Genomic DNA, 25,307 nt, shown 5'->3' with positions numbered 1-25,307 from the left:
AACAGGATTGACGATCCTTGGGTTAGAGTGTTGGGCCAGTAACCGAAAGGTTGCTGGTTCAAATACCTGAGCCGACAAGGTGAAAAATCTGTTGATTTGTAACGTAAGCTTGCGCTTCACGTCGGCTGGTCTTTCTCATTCAAAGTTCGAACCATTCTAAACGTGCAGTTGCCACTCTCCACGCTTCCTGGTCTAAATGTAAATTTAGTTCCCAAGGCTTTTATCCTCGGGGAAAAAGGGGCGCTCCATCACGCCGACCCAATGTCTGTGCTCACTTGGGCGTGGTTACTGACTGGCAAAAGTTTCTATGAAAAACAATTCTCATTTAGAAGGCTAAAATTACATTGCTATCTTACAAACGTATTCTCATACTTAATCATATATTTTAAACAACATTTAGATGCAAACCTGATCAATGAAATGTGTACACTTTCACTTTTTATTTAGTAATACCATCCTTAATAACATCACAAAACAATAAACAATATAACATGATTATTCTTTAGATCCCCACCGACCATACCAAACATTTGGATCTCAACAACAATGTTCCAATGTCCAATCTTTTGATGTTAGAGTTTTTAGGCAGCAAGAGTCTCTCTGTAACAAAGAGATGTCTTTCTTCCCATAATGGAGACCAAAAGGAGTCATTTTCTGCAAACTATTTATGTTAAGTCAAAAAACCTGTTAAGTCAAACCCCCCCCCCCCCTCCCCCCCTCCTCTCCTGTGGGGGAGAAGGGGGGAGGTGTCTGGCTATCTGTCAGCCATTTGCCAAGCTGATCTGGCACCTTTAAACCTCACCAAGGAGAGCAGTATGCAAATTCATAGGATGTAGTGATCACAATATAGTAGCCATATCTAGGAAAACCAAAGTTCCAAAGGCTGGGCCTAATATAGTGTATAAGAGGTCATACAATAAGTTTTGTAGTGATTCTTATGTTGATGATGTAAAGAATATTTGCTGGTCTGTGGTGTGCAATGAGGAGCAACCAGACGCTGCACTTGAGACATTCATGAAATTGCTTATTCCAGTTACTAATAAGCATATACCCATTAAGAAAATGGCTGTAATAACTGTTAAATCCCCTTGGATTGATGAGAAATGTAAAAATTGTATGGTTGAAAGGGATGAGGCAAAAGGTATGGCAAATACAGTGGGGAAAAAAAGTATTTAGTCAGCCACCAATTGTGCAAGTTCTCCCACTTAAAAAGATGAGAGAGGCCTGTAATTTTCATCATAGGTACACGTCAACTATGACAGACAAAATGAGAAAATAAAATCGAGAAAATCACATTGTAGGATTTTTAATGAATTTATTTGCAAATTATGGTGGAAAATAAGTATTTGGTCAATAACAAACGTTTCTCAATACTTTGTTATATACCCTTTGTTGGCAATGACACAGGTCAAACGTTTTCTGTAAGTCTTCACAAGGTTTTCACACACTGTTGCTGGTATTTTGGCCCATTCCTCCATGCAGATCTCCTCTAGAGCAGTGATGTTTTGGGGCTGTCGCTGGGCAACACAGACTTTCAACTCCCCTCCAAAGATTTTCTATGGGGTTGAGATCTGGAGACTGGCTAGGCCACTCCAGGACCTTGAAATGCTTCTTACGAAGCCACTCCTTCGTTGCCCGGGCGGTGTGTTTGGGATCATTGTCATACTGAAAGACCCAGCCACATTTCATCTTCAATGCCCTTGCTGATGGAAGGAGGTTTTCACTCAAAATCTCACGATACATGGCCCCATTCATTCTTTCCTTTACACGGATCAGTCGTCCTGGTCCTTTTGCAGAAAAATGGCCCCAAAGCATGATGTTTCCACCCCCATGCTTCACAGTAGGTATGGTGTTCTTTGGATGCAACTCAGCATTCTTTGTCCTCCAAACACGACGAGTTGAGTTTTTACAAAAAAGTTCTATTTTGGTTTCATCTGACCATATGACATTCTCCCAATCCTCTTCTGGATCATCCAAATGCACTCTAGCAAACTTCAGATGGGCCTGGACATGTACTGGCTTAAGCAGGTGGACACGTCTGGCACTGCAGGATTTGAGTCCCTGGCGGCGTAGTGTGTTACTGATGGTAGGCTTTGTTACTTTGGTCCCAGCTCTCTGCAGGTCATTCACTAGGTCCCCCCATGTGGTTCTGGAATTTTTGCTCACCGTTCTTGTGATCATTTTGACCCCACAGGGTGAGATCTTGCATGGAGCCCCAGATCGAGGGAGATTATCAGTGGTCTTGTATGTCTTCCATTTCCTAATAATTGCTCCTACAGTTGATTTCTTCAAACCAAGCTGCTTACCTATTGCAGATTCAGTCTTCCCAGCCTGGTGCAGGTCTACAATTTTGTTTCTGGTGTCCTTTGACAGCTCTTTGGTCTTGGCCATAGTGGAGTTTGGAGTGTGACTGTTTGAGGTTGTGGACAGGTGTCTTTTATACTGATAACAAGTTCAAACAGGTGCCATTAATACAGGTAACGAGTGGAGGACAGAGGGGCCTCTTAAAGAATAAGTTACAGGTCTGTGAGAGCCAGAAATCTTGCTTGTTTGTAGGTGACCAAATACTTATTTTCCACCATAATTTGCAAATAAATTCATAAAAAATCCTACAATGTGATTTTCTGGATTTTTTTTCCTCAATTTGTCTGTCATAGTTGACGTGTACCTATGATGAAAATTACAGGCCTCTCTCATCTTTTTAAGTGGGAGAACTTGCACAATTGGTGGCTGACTAAATACTTTTTTTCCCCACTGTAAGTCTGGCAGCGCAACCGATTGGCAAACGTACTGCATATTGAGAAATCATGTGACTAAACTAAATCAAAATAAATGATACTATGAAAGAATTATTGTTGTCAATCAACAATGACAAGCCACTGGGGTCTGAGAACCTTGATGGAAAATTACTGAAGATAATAGCCTATTTGCCATATCTTCAATTTAAGCCTACTGGAAAGTGTGTGCCCTCATGCCTGGAGGGAAGCAAAAGTCATTCCACTCCCCAAGAAGAGTAAAGCCCCCTTTACTGGCTCAAATAGCCGACCAATCAGCCTGTTACCAACCCTTAGTAAACTTTTTGAAAAAATTGTGTTTGACCAGATACAATGCTATTTTACAGTAAACAAATTGACAACAGACTTTCAGCATGCGTATAGGTTTATGTAGGGAAGGACATTCAACAAGCATTTACAAAAATGACTGATGATTGGCTGAGAGAAATTGATGATAAAAAGATTGGGGGGCTGTTTTGTTAGATATCAGTGCGGCTTTCGACATTATCGATCATAGACTACTGCTGGAATAATGTATGTGTTATGGCTTTACACCCCCTGCTATATTGTGGATAAAGAGTTACCTATCTAACAGAGCACAGAGGGTGTTCTTTAATGGAAGCATCTCCAGTATAATCCAGGTAGAATCAGGAATTCCCCAGGGCAGCTGTTTAGTGTTTAGGCCCCTTACTTTTTTCCTTCTTTACTAACGACATGCCACTGGCATTGGGTAAACCAGTGTGTCTATGTATGTGGATGACTCAACACTATACACGTCAGCTACTACAGCGACTGAAATGACTACATCGCTTAACAAAGAGCTGCAGTTAGTTTCAGAATGGTTCGCAAGGAATAAGTTAATCCTAAATATTTCAAAAATGTAAAGCATTGTATTTGGTATGAATCATTCACTTAACCCTAAACCTCTACTACAGTGTATTCGGAAAGTATTGAGACCCCTTGACTTTTTCCACATTTTGTTACATTACAGCCTTATTCTAAAATGGATGAAATAAAAACTTTTCCTCATCAATCTAAACACAACACCCCATAATAACAAAGCTAAAACTGTATTTTAGAAATGTTTGCAAATTCATTAAAAATAAAAAACAGAAATACCTTATTTACATAAGTATTCAGACCCTTTGCTATGAGACTCGAACTTGAGCTCAGGTGCATCCTGTTTCCATTGATCATCCTTGAGATGTTTCTACAACTGATTGGAGTCCACCTGTAGTAAATTCAATTGATTGGACATTGTTTGTAAAGGCAGACACCTGTCTATATAAGGTCCCACAGTTGACAGTGCATGTCAGAGCAAAAACCAAGCCATGAGGTCGAAGGAATTGTCCGTAGAGCTCCGAGACAGGATTGTGTCGAGGCACAGATCTGGGGAAGGGTACCAAAAAATTTCTGCAGCATTGAAGGTCCCCAAGAACACAGTAGCCTCCATCATTCTTAAATGGAAGCAGTTTGGAACCACCAAGACTCTTCCTAGAGCTGGCCACCCGACCAATCTGAGCAATCGAGGAAGAAAGGCCTTTTTCAAGGAGGTGACCAAGAACCCAATGGTCACTCTGACAGAGCTCCAGAGTTCCTCTGTGGAGATGGGAGAACCTTCCAGAAGGACAACCATCTCTGCAGCACTCCACCAATCAGGCCTTGATGGTCACTCCTCAGTAAAAGGCACATGACAGCCCACTTGGAGTTTGCCAAAAGCCACCTAAAGACTCACAGACCATGAAAACAAGATTCTCTGGTCTGATGAAACCATTATGGGGTATTGTGTGTATATTGAACAATTTAATCAATTTTAGAATAAGGCTATAACGTAACAAAATGTGGAAAAAGTCGAGGGGTGTGAATACTTTCCGAATGCACTGTAAATCTTGTAATAAATAATGTGGAAATTGAGCAAGATGAGGTGACTAAACTGCTTGGAGTAACCCTGGATTGTACACTGTCATGGTCAGAACATATTGATACAACAGTAGCTAAGATGGTAGCTTAGTGGTTAAGAACATTGTGCCAATAACCAAAAGGTTGCTGTTTCTAATCCCCGAGCCGACTAGGTGAAGAATCTGTCGATGTGCCCTAGAGCAAGGCACTTAACCCTAATTGCTCCAGTAAGTTGCTCTGGATAAGAGCATCTGATAAATGACTAAAATTTAAGTTTGTCCATCATAAAGTGCTGCTCTGCCTTTTTAACAAGGCAGGTCCTTATACGGTTCAGTATTGTGGTCAGGTGCCACAAAGAGGGCTTAGGAAAATTACAATTGGCTCAGAACAGGGCAGCACGGCTGGCCCTTAAAAGTACACTGGGAGCTAATATTAATGATATGCATGTCAATCTCCCATGGCTCAAAGTGGAAGAGAGATTAACTTCATAACTACTTTTTTTTGTATGAAGTATTGACAAACTGAATGTACCGAGCTGTCTGTTTAACCTCTTAAGGATCGGAACGTTTTTTTCAATTTCGCCTAACATGACATACCCAAATCTAACTGCCTGAAGCTCAGGACCCGAAGCAAGGATAAGCATATTCTTGATTCCATTTCAAAAGGAAACACTTTGACATTTGTGGATATGTGAAATTAATGTAGGAGAATATAACACATTAGATCTGGTAAAAGATAATACAAACAGAAAATCATGTGTTTTCTATTTTTTTTTGGTTACATCATCTTTGAAATACAAGAGAAAGGCCACAATATAATATAGCAGTTTAGACGCAATTTAGATTTTGGCCACTAGGTGGCAGCAGTGTGTGTGCAAAGTTTCAGATTGATCCAGTGAAGCATTTTTTTTGTATCAAGTCTGCCCAAAAGTGCCGAATTGATCAATTGATTCATTTTCAAGTACATAACTATAGAGAACATACAAAAATGGTATGGTAATACAAAATGTACATTTACACACTCCCAGGAATGTCATACATGATGGTCATTAGCTTATACACTAACGTTCACACATCTAGATAGCCGGGCAGGGTGGGTGTGGAGCCAGAGACAGCAGTGGTTCAAACTGTAGAACCGAGTTCCTACATTTTAATATAAAAATTGATTTTATCAAACAGAACTATGCTACATTTTATCTCTGGGACCCTTAGGATGACAAATCAAAGCAAGATTACTGAACGTAAGTACATTATTTATCTTCAGAGGTGAATGTAGCAAACCAGTTGCCGTGATACGTTAAATTTTTTTGTTGTGCACTCTCCTCAAACAATAACATGGTATTTTTCACTGTAGTAGCTACTGTAAATTGGACAGTGCAGTTAGATTAACAGGAATGTAAGCTTTCTGCTCATATAAGACATGTCTATGTCCTGGAAAGTTTGCTGTTACATACAACAGTCATGCTAATCACATTAGCGCATGTTAGCTCAACCGTCCCGTATACGGGACACCGATCCCGTAGAAGTTAAACTACTAGCACACAGCTTGGACACCCATGCATACCCCCACAAAACATGCCACCAGAGGTCTCTTCTCAATCCCCAAGTCCAGAACAGACTATGGGAGGCGTACAGTACTGCATAGAGCCATGACTACATTGAACTTTATTACACATCAGGTAGCTGATGTAAGCAGTAGATTCAGATTTTTTTTTTAACAGGTAAAAATACACCTTATGGAACAGCAGGGACTGTGAAGAGACACACACAAAGGTACAGACACGCATACGCACACAAGCGCTAGCACACACTCTACACACACAGACATTGTAATATTGTTTTATGGTGGTATTATACATTTTGTATTGTAGATATGTAGTGGTGTAACAATGTTATATGATGTACTGTTTTATCATTTGTTTTATATGTGATGCCTTGGCAGCAGCTAATGTGGATCCCTAATAAATACAAACACAAATACAAACTGTATTTAGGAAAAATTCCAATCTGGTTTTTGTGCCCACCACAGTACAGAGACAGCCTTAGCTAAAGTGGTAAATTATCTTAGAGCCAACACAGATGCCAAACAGCTTTCTGTTCTACTCTTGGATTTAAGTGCTGCATTCGATACTGTTGACCATGGTGTCCTTATGGACAGAGTTTTTTGTCACCCTTGGTGAACATAACTCAGAGAAAATGCATCTCACATGTGTTGTTCCACAAGGTTCGATTTTGAGTCCAGTACTGTTTAGTCTATATGTTTATATATGCCAGCGTTACCAGAAAGCACAGCATTGATTTTCACTGCTACACATGAAATACACAACTGTACATTTCTGTGTCACCAGAGGAGTTTCGCTCCACTGATAAATTATTAGACTGTATCAGTGATTTAAATACTTGGATGGCTCACAACTTCCTTCAGCTAAATCAAGACAAGACCGAGGTACTTATTGTTGGAGCCAAAGCACAGAGAGAGAATCAGGCAATAAAGATAAAACACCAGGTAAAAAACCTAGGTGTTATTTTCGATTCTGAACTAAATTTAGAATCACACATTAGGAATGTGACCAAAATAGCTTTTTACAACCTGAGGAACATTGCCAAGGTGCGGCCGTTTCTCGCTCAGGCTGATACAGAGAGACTCATCCATGCTTTTACTACAAGCAGGCTTGACTACTGTAATGCTCTCCTGTCTGGTCTACCCAAGAAAGCCATTGGTCAACTGCAAAACAAGAACAGACGAAGAGCACACATTACACCGGTTGTGGGTTCGATTCCCACGGGGGGCCAGTCAAAAATAATAATAATGTATGCACTCACTAACTGTAAGTCGCTCTGGATAAGAGCGTCTGCTAAATGACTAAAATGTAAAATGTCCCTCTGGCACTGGCCTTTTAACTATCCCAAAGCCTAGGACCAAGAGGCATGGAGAGGCAGCATTTAGTTATTATGCCCCCAGCCTCTGGAATAGCCGGCCAGAGACCCTTAGGGGGGCCGAAACTGTGGACATATTTCAAAGAGATCTTAAAACACATATGTGTAGCTTTCTTTAGGGTGCTTTTTAGTTTTTGTGATTCTTTAGGTTTTTATCTTGTGTTTGTTGTGTAGTAAATATTTCATTGTTTTTTATCAGTTTTTTTCATGTGAAGCACATTGTGTTGCATTCCATGTCTGAAATGTGCTGTATAAATAAAGCTTGATTTGATTTGATGTATTATAGGTAACGCATGTTTAGGGGAACACTATATATACTTTTTTGTGCATCACAAAGATCAGTGTATCTGAAATCAAGAGGTTGTGAGTTCAAATCCCAGTTGGGGTCATATTTTAGCTGAACAGTGATAACACATGGAATTGCATGTGAAGTGTTTCAAAAACACATGTTTTCACATCTGAAATGTCATGTGAAGTGTTACAAAAACACATTTTCACGTGGATTTCATTGCTGTTAATTTTGTGGTCAATTTTACAGTCATTATACTGTCAATTTCTACAGTAATAGGATACTGTATTAGTATTTTGCTATTCATTTACTGTCAATCGCAAAGCACTTGGATACTTTTTGGCCTGTCCTGCAAATTACAGTAACTTGGCATGCCTCACTTGCAATTGCATTTAAACTTATAGGATACTTTAAATGCGCTTATGGCACAAACTGATAATTGGACAATTATTTACTTGATTCTGGGCTGCTTTTAGCAAAGTGCAGAAATGCATTGTTGCCAATAAGTCTGTGGCCATATCTCTTTCACGGATCTGGTGGGGTAGCTGCACTGTAGCAGGTTTCAGGCCCCCTGTTTCAGGTTGCTAGGGACCAAGAGGTTATACGTTCAAATCCCATTTTAAGGCTTAGTCACAGTCAAAGATTTTACAGTAATTTAAATGAGAATACATTTTATAGAAATAACACCTTAAAGTTGTTGTATATATTAACTTTATTTTTAATGCAACTTTAGGCAAAGTGCAGAAATGTATTCTTGCCAATCTTCATTCTGTCCACAGTCCTGGTGGGGCAGAAGGAACTTCAGGTAGCTAGCAATCAAGAGGTTGTGAGTTCAAATCTAAGTGAGGTTGTAATCAACATACTAACCTTCAACATTAACACCTCACTTTAGCTGTAAAAATACAGTAACTAGTTGTAGATTTACCATATTTTCACCACAACTAGAAAAAAAACCCCCAGTGCACCCTGACTCAACGTTTTAAGAATGTCCTAGAAATGTCCTTTGGGACATCCTTGGAACAAACCGGGAACTAGACAAAACTTGCAGGGGACCATGACTATTTAAATTGAATTAACGTCAATTTTGCCTTTGAAAGTAAAATATTCTAAATGACATTTGACACCTGGGTTTTCACATGGTATCACATGTTGAAATTTTGGGTCCCCATGTCTTCACATTTATTTCACGAGAACGTGTTTTCGCATGTGCTCAAATGGTGTCACGTCTAGTTTCATGTTATCACATGTTGACATTTTGCTTCCCCATGTTGTCACATTTATTTTACATGTGTTCACATATTGTCACGTGTAGTTTTATGTTATCACGTTGCTTCACATGTTGTCACCTGCTATCACATTAACTTCACATTAAATCACATGTTCACAAGTGAAATTCATGTTTTCTTCCTGTAAGGAAATGCTGAACAATGATGGCACAATGTCCCAATTGCTATTTATGTAAAAAACGGAAAGTAAATCATGTTTATGTTTATCATATCAGCTTCCACATGTTGTCAGGAGGTACATCACTTGGATATGACATATCTATTTGTAGCCCCCTTCTTTCTCATTTCAGGCTTCATGTGAAGCATTATCCACATACCTGACCTCCACCCTCAACCCATACATCGCTAACGTGACCGCTGCCACCAAACTCTGTAGTGACGTCCTTTGCCAGGGCAATGGCCGCTGTGTCAGAAAGGACTACAACTCCAATGACTACCTCCACCTGAACCTGGACAACTTCCGCCTCCTAAAGTCCCAGGGGAAGTTCGTGGCCATCGGAATACCCTCCTCCGCTGACCTCCTCACTTTAGCAGACAAGTTCACCTGCCAGTGCTACACAGGCAGTAGCTGTTCACCCCACTTATCACATCCCATGAACCCTATGGTTATTCAAGTATAGCCTCCCTGGGGTTTCACTCTCAGAAAATCTGACTAATTAAAAAACATACACTTTGTTGCGTTCACAGTAAGGGTATGTGTATATGATTGAAGCCATTAATCAAGTTTCTCATTTTTAGATTAACAGTATTTGGGGGGGGGGAATCCTGCACTATAGGTCTGGATCACTAAAGTAAAAAATTACATATTTGTGTCAAAATAAAATTGTGAGTATTATTTGGTATCCTTTGGAAAGTATGCAGAGCCTGTAACCTTTAACCCAATAACCCCAACGTTTTTAAGTGCTTTGAGTAATGGTACTGGGATGATTACGTTGAAGAAATAGTGTGTTTTAACATATTTAGTTAAGATATGATTAAATTACTGGCTAAGTATCTACAATTACTCAGCAGTGAATTTCCAACTTGAGCTGACCAAGCATATAGAGGGAAAGATACTAGGGACAAATCATTCCTTCCCACTGCACATAAACAGGTTGAATCAACGTTGATTCCATGTAATTTCAACCAAAACAGTCAATGTGATGACGTTGAATCAACGTGGAAAACTGATTGGATTCGTTAAAAGTCATCAACGCAAGGGAATTTCATATTTTTTTCAACCAACTTTTAACATAAGTCTAATGACATGGTGAAATGTTTTGTTGATTTCACATTGAATTCACGTTAGTTGACAAATCAAAAATTATACCAAATAGGGCTATCTTCTGTATACCTTGTCACAACACAACTGATTGGCTCAAACGTATTAAGAAAGACATGAATTCCACAAATTAACTTTTAACAAGGCACACCTGTTAATTGAAATGCATTCCAGGTGAGAACCTCATGAAGCTGCTTGAGAGAATGCCAAGAGTGTGCAAAGCTGTCATCAAGGCAAAGGGTGGCTATATGAAGAATCTCAAATCTTAAATATATTTTGATATGTTTAACACTTTTTTGGTTACTACATGATTCCATGTGTGTTACTTCATAGTTCTGATGTCTTCACTATTATTCTACAAATAAAGAAAAACCCTTGAATGAGTAGGTGTGTCCAAACTTTTGACTGGTAGTGTATTTATACAGTTGAAGTCAGAAGTTTATATACACTTAGGTTGGAGTCATTATAACTCGTTTTTCAACCACTCCATCAATTTCTTTTTAACAAACTATAGTTTTGGCAAATCGTTTAGGACATCTACATTGTGCATGACACAAGTGATTTTTCCAACAATTGTTTACAGACAGATTATTTCACTTATACAGTGGGGAGAACAAGTATTTCATACACTGCCGATTTTGCAGGGTTTCCTACTTAAGATCGTACTTTTTGGAGAAATGTCCTCTGGTCTGATGAAACAAAAATAGAACTGTTTGGCCATAATGACCATCATTATGTTTGGAGGAAAAAGGGGGTTGCTTGCAAGCCGAAGAACACCATCCCAACCGTGAAGCACGGGGGTGGCAGCATCATGCTGTGGGGGTGCTTTGCTGCAGGAGGGACTGGTGCACTTCACAAAATAGATGGCATCATGAGGAAATAAAATTATGTGTATATATTATAGCAACATCTCAAGACATCAGTCAGCAAGTTAAAGCTTGGTTGCAAATGGGTCTCCAAGCATACTTCCAAAGTTGTGGCAAAATGGCTTAAGGACAACAAAGTCAAGGTATTGGAGTGGCCATCACAAAGCCCTGACCTCAATCCTATAGTAAATTTGTGGGCAGAACTGAAAAGGCGTGTGTGAGCAAGGAGGCCTACAAACACAGGAGGAATGGTCCAAAATTCACCCAACTTATTGTGGGAAGCTTGTGGAAGGCTACCCGAAACGTTGGACCCAAGTTAAACAATTTAAAGGCAATTTTACCAAATACTAATTGAGTGTATGTAAACTTCTTACCCACTGGGAATGTGATGAAATAAATAAAAGCTGAAATAAATCTCTACTATTATTCTGACATTTCACATTCTTAAAATAAAGTGGTGATCCTAACTGACCTAAGACAGGGAATTTTTACTAGGATTAAATGTCAGGAACTGTGAAAAACTGAGTATAAATTTATTTGGCTAAGGTGTATGTAAACTTCCGACTTCAACTGTATAGGAAGACAAGTATTTTGCTTCACACGCAATAACATCTGCTAAATATGTGTACGTGACCAGTACAATTTGATTTGATTTGAAACACATGCATACAAACAAACATTTACTCAAAATGTCAAAAGTTATTCTCAAGGCATAAAATGCTGAATGTATTTAGGAATATCATTCGATTCAAGAAAAGCTATGCTATATTGTTTCATTTCCTGTTACAAAAGGAATAAGCTACTAGCAAACATTGTGACAACCAACTCTATACTGTGTGACATCCAACCTAGCGATGGGGCTGGTTGTCACAAGTGGACAGCGTGGCTTACAACTCCATGTTGGAAAAAGATATGAGAATAAAACGGTCCCCATGTCAACCCAAGACCTTGGTCGTTCTCTTATAAAGCATTAGGAACACCTGCTCTTTCCATTACATAGACTGACAAATTGAATCCAGGTGAAAGCTATGATCCCTTACTGATGTCATGTGTAAAATCCACTTAAATCAGTGTAGATGAAGGGGAGGAGACCGGTTAAAGAAGGATTTTTAAGCCTTGAGACAATTGAGACATGGATTGTGTATGTGTGCCATTCAGAGGGTGAATGGGCAAAGCAAAATATTTAAGTGCCTTTGACCAGTGTATGGTAGTAGGTGGCAGGCGCACCTACTAGAACTGGAACGCTGCTGGTTAAACATTTTCAACAGTTTCCCATGTGTATCAAGAATGGGCCACCACCCAAAGGACATCAAGCCAACTTGACGCAACTGTGGGAAAAATTGGAGTCAGCTTGGGCCAGCATCCCTGTGGAACGCTTTTCACACCTTGTAGTGTCCATGCCACGACGAATTGAGGCTGTTCTGAGGGCAAAAGTGGGTGCAACTCAATATTAGGAAGGTGTTCCTAATGTTTTGTACACTCAGTGTATACTGTTGCTGAGAAATACACAAGAGAGTAGAAAGTGTGACAACCAACCCTGGTCTCCCTTACCATAATGGACATTCATATTATTCTTAATTCTAATGTGGAGGGAATGGAAGTTTAGGCAGTTGAGCAATCACAGTTACAGCATTTTTCAAATTTTTCGTATTGCCTCTATTTTTACAATTTGTGCTGTGTTTTGTTGTATATTTCATTCCATTCAAGATGTTCCCTCACAGGAAAATGCAAGTTATTTAAATTGAATTGAACACTGCTGATCAATGATGTGAGTTATGTTTGTATTTGCCGAAATGGCATCAAACAAAAACAATACTTCTGCTTTGAAAAGAAAACCTAACCACAGCCTGGCAAGTAGATAGTATAGAACACATTTACCTATGTTGTATCTTGGTTGAATGTGCTTGCTATTGATACTGCTCAAACATATTACCGTATTTTCCGCACTATAAGGCGCACCTTCAATGAATGGCCTATTTTAGAACTGTTTTCATATATACAGTGGGGAGAACAAGTATTTGATACACTGCCGATTTTGCAGGTTTTCCTACTTACAAAGCATGTAGAGGTCTGTAAATTTTTATCATAGGTACACTTCAACTGTGAGAGACGGAATCTAAAACAAAAATCCAGAAAATCACATTGTATGATTTTAAGTAATTAATTTGCATTTTATTGCATGACATAAGTATTTGATACATTAGAAAAGCAGAAACCTTTGTTTGCAATTACAGAGATCATACGTTTCCTGTAGGTCTTGACCAGGTTTGCAGACACTGCAGCAGGGATTTTGGCCCACTCCTCCATACAGACCTTCTCCAGATCCTTCAGGTTTAGGGGCTGTCGCTTGGCAATACGGACTTTCAACTCCCTCCAAAGATTTTCTATTGGGTTCAGGTCTGGAGACTGGCTAGGCCACTCCAGGACCTTGAGATGCTTCTTACGGAGCCACTCCTTAGTTGCCCTGGCTGTGTGTTTCGGGTCGTTGTCATGCTGGAAGACCCAGCCACGACCCATCTTCAATGCTCTTACTGAGGGAAGGAGGTTGTTGGCCAAGATCTCGCGATACATGGCCCATTCCATCCTCCCCTCAATACGGTGCAGTCATCCTGTCCCCGCTGCAGAAAAGCATCCCCAAATAATGATGTTTCCACCTCCATGCTTCATGGTTGGGATGGTGTTCTTGGGTTTGTACTCATCCTTCTTCTTCCTCCAAACACGGCGAGTGGAGTTTAGACCAAAATGCTCTATTTTTGTCTCATCAGACCACATGACCTTCTCCCATTCCTCCTCTGGATCATCCAGATGGTCATTGGCAAACTTCAGACGGGCCTGGACATGCGCTGGCTTGAGCAGGGGGACCTTGCGTGCGCTGCAGGATTTTAATCCATGACGGCGTAGTGTGTTACTAATGGTTTTCTTTGAGACTGTGGTCCCAGCTCTCTTCAGGTCATGGACCAGGTCCTGCCGTGTAGTTCTGGGCTGATCCCTCACCTTCCTCATGATCATTGATGCCCCACGAGGTGAGATCTTGCATGGAGCCCCAGACCAAGGGTGATTGACCGTCATCTTGAACTTCTTCCATTTTCTAATAATTGCATCAACAGTTGTTGCCTTCTCACCAAGCTGCTTGCCTATTGTCCTGTAGCCCATCCCAGCCTTGTGCAGGTCTACAATTTTATCCCTGATGTCCTTACACAGCTCTCTGGTCTTGGCCATTGTGGAGAGGTTGGAGTCTGTTTGATTGAATGTGTTGACAGGTGTGTTTTATACAGGTAACAAGTTCAAACAGGTGCAGTTAATACAGGTAATGAGTGGAGAACAGGAGGGCTTCTTAAAGAAAAACTAACAGGTCTGTGAGAGCCGGAATTCTTACTGGTTGGTAGGTGATCAAATACTTATGTCATGCAATAAAATGTAAATTAATTACTTAAAAATCATACAATGTGATTTTCAGGATTTTTGTTTTAGATTCCGTCTCTCACAGTTGAAGTGTACCTATGATAAAAAATTACAGACCTCTACATGCTTTGTAAGTAGGAAAACCTGCAAAATCGGCAGTGTATCAAATACTTGTTCTCCCCACTGTAGGGCGCACCGGATTATAAGGCGCATAGAATAGAAGATACTGCAGTCAAACGTTTGACTGGGGTTGCGTTATGCATCCACTAGATGGAGCTGTGCTAAAGGGAATGTCAACAAAACAGTCAGATAAAGTCAAACTTTATTAAGCGTTCTGACAACAATTTTGGGGTCTTTATACACACACAAGTGGTGTGGGACTGTGAGTAAGCACAGTACCGGTGTTTACTGACTACGGTAGCCGTAATGCTGCAAGCGGTGCGGCTTTGTAGTTTACCAGTCGTACTGAAACATTTCATTATTATTAAATTGGTTTTATTGGTTTTTCATACTGAAACATTTTGACAGAGCGCCTTGAGCGCCGTGTACAACCAGTATGGATCAACCAATTAACCAATTGATCCATATATAAGGTGCTCCGGATTATAAGGCGCACTGTCGTTTTTTGAGAAAATTAAAGGCTTTTAAGTGCGCCTTATAGTGCGGAAAATATGGTACTCGCAATAACTGATTGATTTTGCTCTGTTTTCTCATTTTCAAGGAACAAGGCACAGAGTCTCCTTTCGTGGACGGCAATGTTTTTTTCTCATGACTCAACTGGGCGCTACCCAAAACAGACCCACCCATAGATCCTGACTACCCCTTCCTCTTCATGTGAAACTCTCCCACAGAACTCTGCAAGACCAGATTTGGCATGGGTCTCGACCTCTCCCACTTTCAGTTAGTAGTGAGCAGCACTTTGAAGTCTGCCAACCAAAGCATCTCCATTTTCTACACCGACTGTTTCAGCCTCTTCCTTTATGTGGACGAGGACACAGGAGAAATGTACGTTGAAGGCGTTCAAAAGCGCATATCAGACCGAGAGCCTAATGCTTCATTCTTAGGTACCGTATTTTCCGCACTATAAGGCGCACTGGATTATAAGGCGCACCTTCAATGATTGGCCTGTTTTAGAACTGTTTTCATATATAGGGCGCACAGGATTATAAGGCCCATAGAATAGAAGATACTGCAGTCAAACGTTTGACTGGGGTTGCGTTATGCATCCACTAGATGGAGCTGTGCTAAAGGGAATGTCAACAAAACAGTCAGATAAAGTCAAACTTTATTAAGCATTCTGACAACAATTTTGGGGTCTTTATACACACACAAGTGGTGTGGGACTGTGAGTAAGCACAGTACCGGTGTTTACTGACTACGGTAGCCGTAATGCTGCAAGCGGTGCGGCTTTGTAGTTTACCAGTCGTACTGAAACATTTCATTATTATTAAATTGTTTTTATTGGTTTTTCATACTGAAACATTTTGACAGAGCGCCTTGAGCGCCGTGTACAACCAGTATGGATCAACCAATTAACCAATTGATCCATATATAAGGTGCTCCGGATTATAAGGCGCACTGTCGTTTTTTGAGAAAATTAAAGGCTTTTAAGTGCGCCTTATAGTGCGGAAAATACGGTAGTTCTTTATGAGTTTTAGTTTAGAAAACGATCTCGCCGCAGAAGCGAAAGTTAAAGGGATGGCTAAAAACAGCTTGATTGCCGTAACAACATCCATGAAACTGGGCAGAAGGGAGAGGTGATTCAAATACAGCAGTTCTGCAGCATCTTTAATTGAGCCTCTCGCATTCTCCTTAACTGCCAGCTTCAACATGTTACTGAAAGTGATTCACTTTATAGGACAGGTCGTCTGGATACTGGACAGATTATCATCTTTAGTGGACAACAGTTCTTGAGGGCTCAAACTAAAAAACTGTTTGCGATTTTCTTCATACTGCTGAACCGGTGTTTGAGTTGTGTGGTTGCAATATCAACAAGCCCTTATCTAATCTCTGGTACTGTATATCTTGGCATTCATCATTCAAGACTAAGGTTAAATTGTGTGCAGCGCAATGGGCATATAATGCACAATGTCTCAGGAGGACTTCAGAGGACCACGGGAGTCTCTCACGTTGGATTTAACTTACCTTGATTGCAGCCCATTTGCGTAAGCTATTAGCCAGACAAAACCTGCTGAGTTCAATACTAAATAGTGGCAAAAATGTTCCTCTAGCCGACTACTTTTTCCCCTTGTTAGGCTATTTGATGTGTAATTGGTATAAAAGGTTTATAAATAGCAGCTAAATAGCAGCTAAATACAGTATACAGCTATAGATAGTAGGCTACACTGTGGTCCTCTGTAGCTCAGCTGGTAGAGCACGGCGCTTGTAACGCCAAGGTAGTGGGTTCGATCCCCGGGACCACCCATACACAAAAAAAATGTATGCACGCATGACTGTAAGTCGCTTTGGATAAAAGCGTCTGCTAAATGGCATATTATTATTTTATTTACACTGCATAATGAAACAATCCTTAGTAAGCTAGTGTTTTGAGGGTCGACTGACTGTATTATTTGGAATTAATAGACTGGTTTTACGCATAAAAGCTTTCTATCCAAGATGGGAGAGAGTGTGAGGACGGCTCATGTCATGCAGGTTCAGGCAGGCTATACAGGACAGTTGTATTTTTATTTTTCTACAATTGGTTGCTGATCAGTATGATATTGTATCGAACATTTATTTTACAATCTGCAATGTTTGAATTTCCAACTTTACAGTTTTTCTCAATTGCTAAAACACTAAACCCTATTGTCTGAACCAAATGCTCAGTTGCCTGAACCCACTGATTGAATCAATCACTCTTTTGGCAAAACCATAAGCACTTTTCACCTGTTTAGACATAACTTGCCAACACATTTTCATTGTGATGCACCCGTGCTGCATAATGGTGAGCACAGGTGACAAAAGTCAAACACAATTAGAGCACAGGTGTCACCACTTGAACACAACAACTCAAAATTGATCACACTTGTGGCTAATGATGTGAGGGAACATATACAGTAAGCCAGTTCAGAGAGCACTAGTTTGTGAGGCCCTACAATGGATAGAAATCTGAGAGGAAGAGTTCGTGTGAGAGGAGGTCGAGGTGGTCGAGGTGGTCAGCGATGACAAAGAACAGTAATATCTGATGAAATCAGAGCTACTGTGATTTACCATGTTCTTGTCCATGGTATGAGCATGAGGGAGGCTGGACAAAGGGTACAATCAAACATCAGTAGATTCACTGTGTCCACCATAATCCGAAGATTTAGAGAAGAGAACAGGTAATTACCTTTTTTTGACATTGTAGTACAGTATGTAAATGTTGACAGCAATTACTGTATGACATACTATATACTGTACCACAGTATACTGTAAGTAAATATATGTTTCAGTACATCACTGTACCAATGTACTGTAGTATTGTAATGGAGGGTTGGTCTAACTGTTTGTAGGCCTAGTATTCCATGTATATTTTTTGTAACTCCATGTTCTCTTTTTGTAGAATTGAAAGACTGCCACATGGGGGTGGGAGGACAGGTATGTTCTCCCCACACCAAGAGACCCTAATTGTTGATATGGTCCGTGAGAACAATGCCATTAAACTGAGCGAAATTCAGCAGAAGATCATTGAGGACCATTTAAATTTTGAGGGTATCAACAGTGTCAGCCTCTGCGCATGAAACAGCTATACAGAGTGCCCTTTGATCGCAACTCAGACAGAGTCAAAGAGCAACGATTCCAGTATGTACAGGTTGGCATATATCCAGACACATTCAATGTTGATTACTCTAAGTAGTGATTTACTGTAGTGGCCTAAATCACTTTTTCCGTATCACTTACAAAACTATATCTATTTCTACAGAGGGTTTTTCAACTGGATGCAATGGAAAGACCCCATCAATACATCTACATGGATGAAGCTGGGTTTAATCTCACCAAAAGGAGAAGGAGAGGCCGTAATGTGATTGGTGTTCCTGGGCAGCGTGGTGGCAATGTCACATTATGTGCTGCCATCAGCAATCATGGGGTTGTCCACCATCATGCCAACCTGGGGCCCTACAACACTCACCAGCTCCTCATTTTCCTCAATCACATGCGAGATGCTTTGTTAGGGCAGCAGGATGAGCATCCCATCTATGTTGTTGTTTGGGACAATGTGAGTTTTCACAGAGCCCTCCAGGTTAGAGAGTGGTACAATATGAACCAAGGTTTTATCAATCTTTGCCTTCCACCGTACTCCCCTTTCCTAAACCCCATTGAGGAATTATTCTCCTCATGGCTGTGGAAGGTATATGAACGCCAACCTTACACCAGGGTAAATCTCCTGCAAGCCATGGGACTTGCCTGTGGTGACATAGGTGTGGAGGCATGCCAAGCCTGGATACGGCATGCCAGGGGTTTTTTCCCCCATTGCCTGGCCAGACAAAATGTGGCCTGTGATGTGGATGAAGTCCTGTGGCCTGACCCAGTACGGAGACATGATGCTGTGGCTGAGTAATGCACTTATTTGTATATTTTTGTACTTTATTTTTACATGGGCTTACTGTGGCAAACGCATAAGATTTCTGTTTGTTTTTACAAGTGCTACATGTAAATGCACAAGATTTCTGTTTTGTCTTTTTGTACAAGTGCTAAATGCACAGGATTTTTTTGTTTTGCAACATGCATTTAGCCTACAGTGAACAATAAACATTTATTTCTCCAGCTTCATGTCCTGAGCATTGTGTTTTCTATTTTTCTACGTAGTGTTTAGTGACTGTTCAGTAGTGTTTTTAATTTTGATTGACTCGGGGCACGATTTGACAACATAGTTCAGTTTTGAGCACAGATTGAACTGTTTTGAGGTGAAAGTTTGGTTTTGCAAGAAGAGTCTGAGGTTTTGTGAATGTAGCTTGAAAATTGGGTTTTGTGTTCACAGTTAAGAGAAAAGGAGAGCAGCTTTCAAGAAATGTGTCTTAGCAATCGAGAAAAACTGTAATTACTGAACAAGTAATTACATTATTGCCTCCAGCCAGCGACACCATGTATAGCTTTGTGAAATGTATAGGCTTAACATGAACAAAAATTACGACCAAATAGGCCTACCAATAAACATTTTTATCCATTAGCTAAAGCAAAGCTATAGCCTACATGCCCTGGTATCACAAAAAGCCTATCATTGATTCGATAGGCAGACGCATAGACATGTCACAATTTCAGTGCCATGGACAGAGATTGGTAGCCTAACCTTTGTGAGTGGCTGTCTGGCTGACGCATAAAAAAAAAAAAACTATTTTAGGGGGGTGAACTCTGACCTTGCTGGATTCCAGAGAAACTGCATTACATCATTGTCCACCACCATATTTTATAGTAGGAATGAGGTATTTTCTGCATATGCATTGTTACTTTGAAGGCCAATCCCATCATTGGTGTGCGTGGCCAAAGAGCTCTATTTTCATGTCACCTGACCATAGCACCGCCAGGAGTTTGCCAAGTGCCAACAGCATTTGGCACTTGGATTGAAACCAGTGCTATGGTCATATGACACGAAAATAGAGGTCTTTGGCCACTCATACCTGCAGTGGGTTTGGCCTTCGAAAGAACAATGCAGAAAATACCTCATCCCTACTATAAAATATGCTGGTGGATTTATGATGTTATGGGGCTAATTAGCTTCCACTGGTCCTGGTACCCTAGTTAAGGTAAATGGCATCATGAACTTTACCAAGTACCAGGACATTTTAGCCAAAAACCTGGTTGCCTCTGCTAGGAGGCTAAAACTTGGCCACAAGTGAATCTTCCAGCAAGACAACAATCCCAAATACACATGAAAATCCACAAAGAAATGGTTAATTGACCACGAAATCAACATTTTGCAATGGCCATCTCAGTCTCCAGACTTGAACCCTGTAGGCTCAGTCCTAATGTATGTGCTCTCTGTCACTTCCGGCGGCATGGCAAATGGCTCAACAAAACACAAAACACAATTCAGTATGCCCTTCCCCCCTCTGAGGGGCCAAAATGTATCTCTCTCTCTCTACATTATCCAGAGGACTGATTACTGGAATGTGTTATAGAATTATCCTGCAGCAGCCATGTTTGGTAGCTTCTAAAACGTGTCCTCTGAATAGAACTATGAAGCGATCTATATGGATGTATGATCTCTGTGGTAACTTGTATCTGTACAGGTTGAACTCTAAATGACTCTATGCAAAGGATTTTATTGTCCTCTCAGGAATTCTGTCTTATTTACATTGGTTTCATCTCTCACAAAAGCCTTTAGACGCTGTGACACCCTGTGGAGAATGGGCCTGGGTGATCAGGTTACTGTAAACTTGGTATCGTTTGATTCGTCAATGGTGGTTGGTTTTGGTTTGGAACAGTTACACCTTCAGATGTTATAAATTTAATTAAATCCTTTATCCTGTCCATCGGAGAACGGTTGCATTATATTTTCTAATTTCCTAGGCTTCTAGGCCTCTGTCCTAGAAGGCATCTCTTTGTTCATGCACTGCAAGACTTTTCTGTAATTTCAATAGTAAAACACTGTAGGTGTCACACCCTGATCTGTTTCACCTGTCTTGTGCTTGTCTCCACCCCCCACCAGGTGTCTCCCATTTGTCCCCATTATCTTCTGTGTATTTATACCTGCCTTTTCTGTTTGTCTGTTGCCAGTTCGTCTTGTTCTGTCAAGTCCTACCAGCATGTTCCCTGTGCTCTAGTTTTAGTTTTTCCTAGTCTTCCCAGTTCTGACCTTTCTGCCTGTCCTGACCCTGATCCTGCCTGCTGTCCTGTACCTGCCTGACTCTGATTTGGATTACGACTCTTTGCCTGCCTTAACCTTGGGCACCCTGCTGGAGTTGGAGGTCGCTCACCTCCCTCTCAGCCTTTTGGAGGATGGTCGAAGACCGCCCTGAACCTCTCATAGGAACCCAGCTCCTCCGCTCCTCTCTCCCAGACTGCCGTAGCCCACTCCAACGCCCATCCAGTCAGCAGGGAAATGACCGTGGCAACCTTGGACCTCTCGATGGTGGGGGCTCCCGTCTGATGGGTGAAATAGAGGGAGCACTGGAGTAGGAAGCCACAGCATTTTGATGGAGTATCGTCATACTTCTCTGGAAGGGACAGTAGGGCATCGCTGACCTGGGCGGACGGCTGGATAGGCTGGGGGACTGGCTCGCTGTGATAGGAGGCCCTCTGATAGGGGTATGGAGAGCCTCGCTGGTGGTGTCGAGGCGGTGGAGAACGCGAAGGACCTTCTCCATGGCCGTATCCAGTTGCGCCAGCTGGTCATGGTGTTGGAGTAGATGACCCTGTTCCTTGACCTTCTGGAAGATGTTTTTTTTCCTCTGCTGCTTTCATAATGCGAGGCAGTATTCTGTCACGTATACACAGGGAGTCACGAAGGAAGTGCAGAAGGAGAGTTTAATAACAATGAAGCAAGGCAAATGAACAAAACAGGGGATGTGTACTGAGGATGAAAACAAACCAATACTGCCTGATGACTGAGGCTACTGAGGGCTAAATAAAGGGAAGGTAATCAAGGTGATGATGAAGTCCAGGTGTGTGTAATGATGGGGAGCAGGTGTGCGTAATAATGGTTGCCAGGGCCGGCGAAGTTGAGCGCTGGAGAGAGGGAGCGGGAGTAGGCGTGACAATTAATTTATGAAATTGCTTCTTCTAATTATTGATAAACATGCAGCTGTTAAGAAACTGACTGTTAGAACTGTTAAGGCGCCATGGATTGATAAGGAATTGAAAAACTGTATGATTAAAAGAGATGGGGCAAAAGGAGTGGCTAATAAGTCTGTCTGCACATATGACTGGCTAACTTACTGCAAATTGAGAAATTATGTGACTAAACTCGACAAAATGAAAAAATAATGGTATTCTTGAAGCCAATATCAATAATATAAAGAATGATGTAAAAAATAAAAAAAATAGTCCTTTAAATGACATTATGGGCAGAAAGACAAATTCAACTCCATCTTTCATCGAATCAGATGGCTTATTCATCACAAAACCATTTGATGTTGCCAATTATTTTAATGATTACTTCATTGGCATAGTGCCAACAATGAACAGTGAGCCATCGTACTCATGCAAAAAAATAACTAATAATGAAAGAAAAGCATTGCAAGTTAGAATTTTGTAAAGTTAGTGTGGGAGAGGTGACAAACCTCCTGGCATTGACAACTTAGATGGAAAGCTAATGAGGATGGTAGCTGACTCCTATCTGTCAAATCTTCAATCTGAGCCTAGAGGAAAGTCTTTGTCCTCAGGCCTGGAGGATAGCCAAAGTCATTCCACTACCCAAGAGTGGTAAAGCGGCCTTTACTGGTTCTAACAGCAGACCTATCAACTTGCTGCCAGCTCTTAGCAAACTGTTGGAAAAAAATGCTATTTCTCTGTAAACAAATTGACAACAGACTTTCAGCATGTTTATAGAGAAGGGCACTCAACATGTGTCTGATGATTGGTTGAAAGAAATTGATAAGAAGAAGATTGTGGGAGCTGTACTGTTAAATTTCAGTGCAGCCTTTGACATAATTGACCATAACCGGTTGTTGAGAAAACTCTGAATCCAAGATATGGCAGTTATCTATCTAATAGAACTCAGAGGGTTTTCTTTAATGAAGCTTCTCTAATGTCAAACATGTAACGTGTGGTGTACTGCAGGGCAGCTCTCTAGGCCCTCTACTCTTTTCTGTTTTTACCAATGACCTGCCACTGGAATTAAACAAAGCATGTGTGTCTATGTATGTTGATGATTCAACCATATATTCATCAGCAACCACAGCTAATGAAGTCACTGAAACCATTAAAGAGTTGCAGTCTGTTTTGGAATGGGTGGCCAGTAATAAACTGGTCCTGAGCATCTCTAAAACGAAGAGCATTGTATTTGGTACAAATCATTCCCTAAGTTCTAAACCTTAGCTGAATCTGGTAATGAATGGCGTGGTTGTTGAAAAGGTTGAGAAGCCAAAATTACTTGTTGTTACCTTAGATTGTAAACTGTCATGGTCAAAACATATAGTTTTAATGGTTCTAAAGATGGGGAGAGGTTTGTCCGCAATAAAGAGTTGCTCTGCTTTTATGACACCGCACTCCAAAAAGCAAGTCCTGCAGGCTCTACTTTTGTCTTATCTTGATTATTGTCCAGTCGTGAGGTCGACTGCTGCAAAGAAAGACCTAGTTAAGCTGCAGCTGGTCCAGAACAGAACAACATGTATTGCTCTTCATTGTAATCAGAGGGCTAACATAAATACTATGCATGCCAATCTCTCTTGGCTAAGAGCTGAGGAGAGACTGACTGCATCACTTCTTCTTTTTATAAGAAACATTAATGTGTTAAATTCCTAATTGTTTGCATAGTCAACTTACACACAGCTCAGACACACAAACTTACAGTTGAAGTCAGAAGTTTACATACACCTTAGCCAAATACATTTAAACTCAGTCTTTCACAATTCCTGACATTTAATCCTAGTAAAAATTCCTTGTCTTAGATCAGTTAGGATCACCACTTTATTTTAAGAATGTGAAATGTCAGAATAATAGTAGAGATAATGATTTATTTCAGCTTTTATTTATTTAATCACATTCCCAGTGGGTCAGAAATGTACATACACTCAATTAGTATTTGGTAGCATTGCCTTTAAATTGTTTAACTTGGGTCAAACGTTTCGGGTAGCCTTCCACAAGCTTCCCACAATAAGTTGGGTGAATTTTGGCCCATTCCTCCTGACAGAGCTGGTGTAACTGAATCAGGTTTGTAGGCCTCCTTGCTCGCACACACTTTTTCAGTTCTGCACACAAATGTTCTATAGGATCGAGGTCAGGGCATTGTGATGGCCACTCCAATACCTTGACTTTGTTGTCCTTAAGTCATTTTGCAACAACTTCGGAAGTATGCTTGGGGTCATTGTCTATTTGGAAGACCCATTTGCGACCAAGCTTTAACTTCCTGACTGATGTCTTGAGATGTTGCTTCAATATATCCACATAATTTCCCTTCCTCATGATGCCATCTATTTTGTGAAGTGCACCAGCCCCTCCTGCAGCAAAGCACCCCCACAGCATGATGCTGCCACCCCTGTGCTTCACGGTTGGGATGGTGTTCTTCGGCTTGCAAGCAACCCCCTTTTTCCTCCAAAACATAACGATGGTCATTATGGCCAAAGTTCTATTTTTGTTTCATCAGACCAGAGGACATTTCTCCAAAAAGTACGATCTTTGTCCCCAAGTGCAGTTGCAAACCATGGTCTGGCTTTTTTATGGCGGTTTTGGACCAGTGGCTTCTTCCTTGCTGAGCGGCCTTTCAGGTTCTGTCAATTATAGGACTCATTTTACTGTGGATATAGATACTTTTGTACCTGTTTCCTCCAGCATCTTCACAAGGTCATTTGCTGTTGTTCTGGGATTGATTTGCACTTTTCGCACCAAAGTACGTTCATCTCTAGGAGACAGAACGCGTCTCCTTCCTGAGCGGTATGAAGGCTGCGTGGTCCCATGCTGTTTATACTTGCGTACTGTTGTTTGTACAGATAAATGTGGTACCTTCAGGTGTTTGGAA

At 40.9% G+C, this 25,307-nt stretch overlaps 1 protein-coding gene across 1 annotated transcript in view; it reads left to right on the top strand.

Moving 5' to 3' along the window:
* The window catches only part of LOC121531196 (hyaluronidase-5-like), a 56,581-nt gene that overhangs the window by 1,734 nt on the left and 29,540 nt on the right, over positions 1-25,307 (top strand). The window contains exon 3 of the mRNA XM_045213021.1: positions 9,475-9,748. Within this exon, the coding sequence (XP_045068956.1) occupies positions 9,475-9,748 (274 nt within the window). The remainder of the gene's footprint in view (positions 1-9,474; positions 9,749-25,307) is intronic.

This window comes from Coregonus clupeaformis, unplaced genomic scaffold (assembly GCF_020615455.1).
Source record: "Coregonus clupeaformis isolate EN_2021a unplaced genomic scaffold, ASM2061545v1 scaf0073, whole genome shotgun sequence".
NCBI classification, from domain to species: domain Eukaryota; kingdom Metazoa; phylum Chordata; class Actinopteri; order Salmoniformes; family Salmonidae; genus Coregonus; species Coregonus clupeaformis.
Note: the sequence above shows the minus strand (reverse complement) of the source record. Positions and strands in the feature narration are given on the sequence as shown.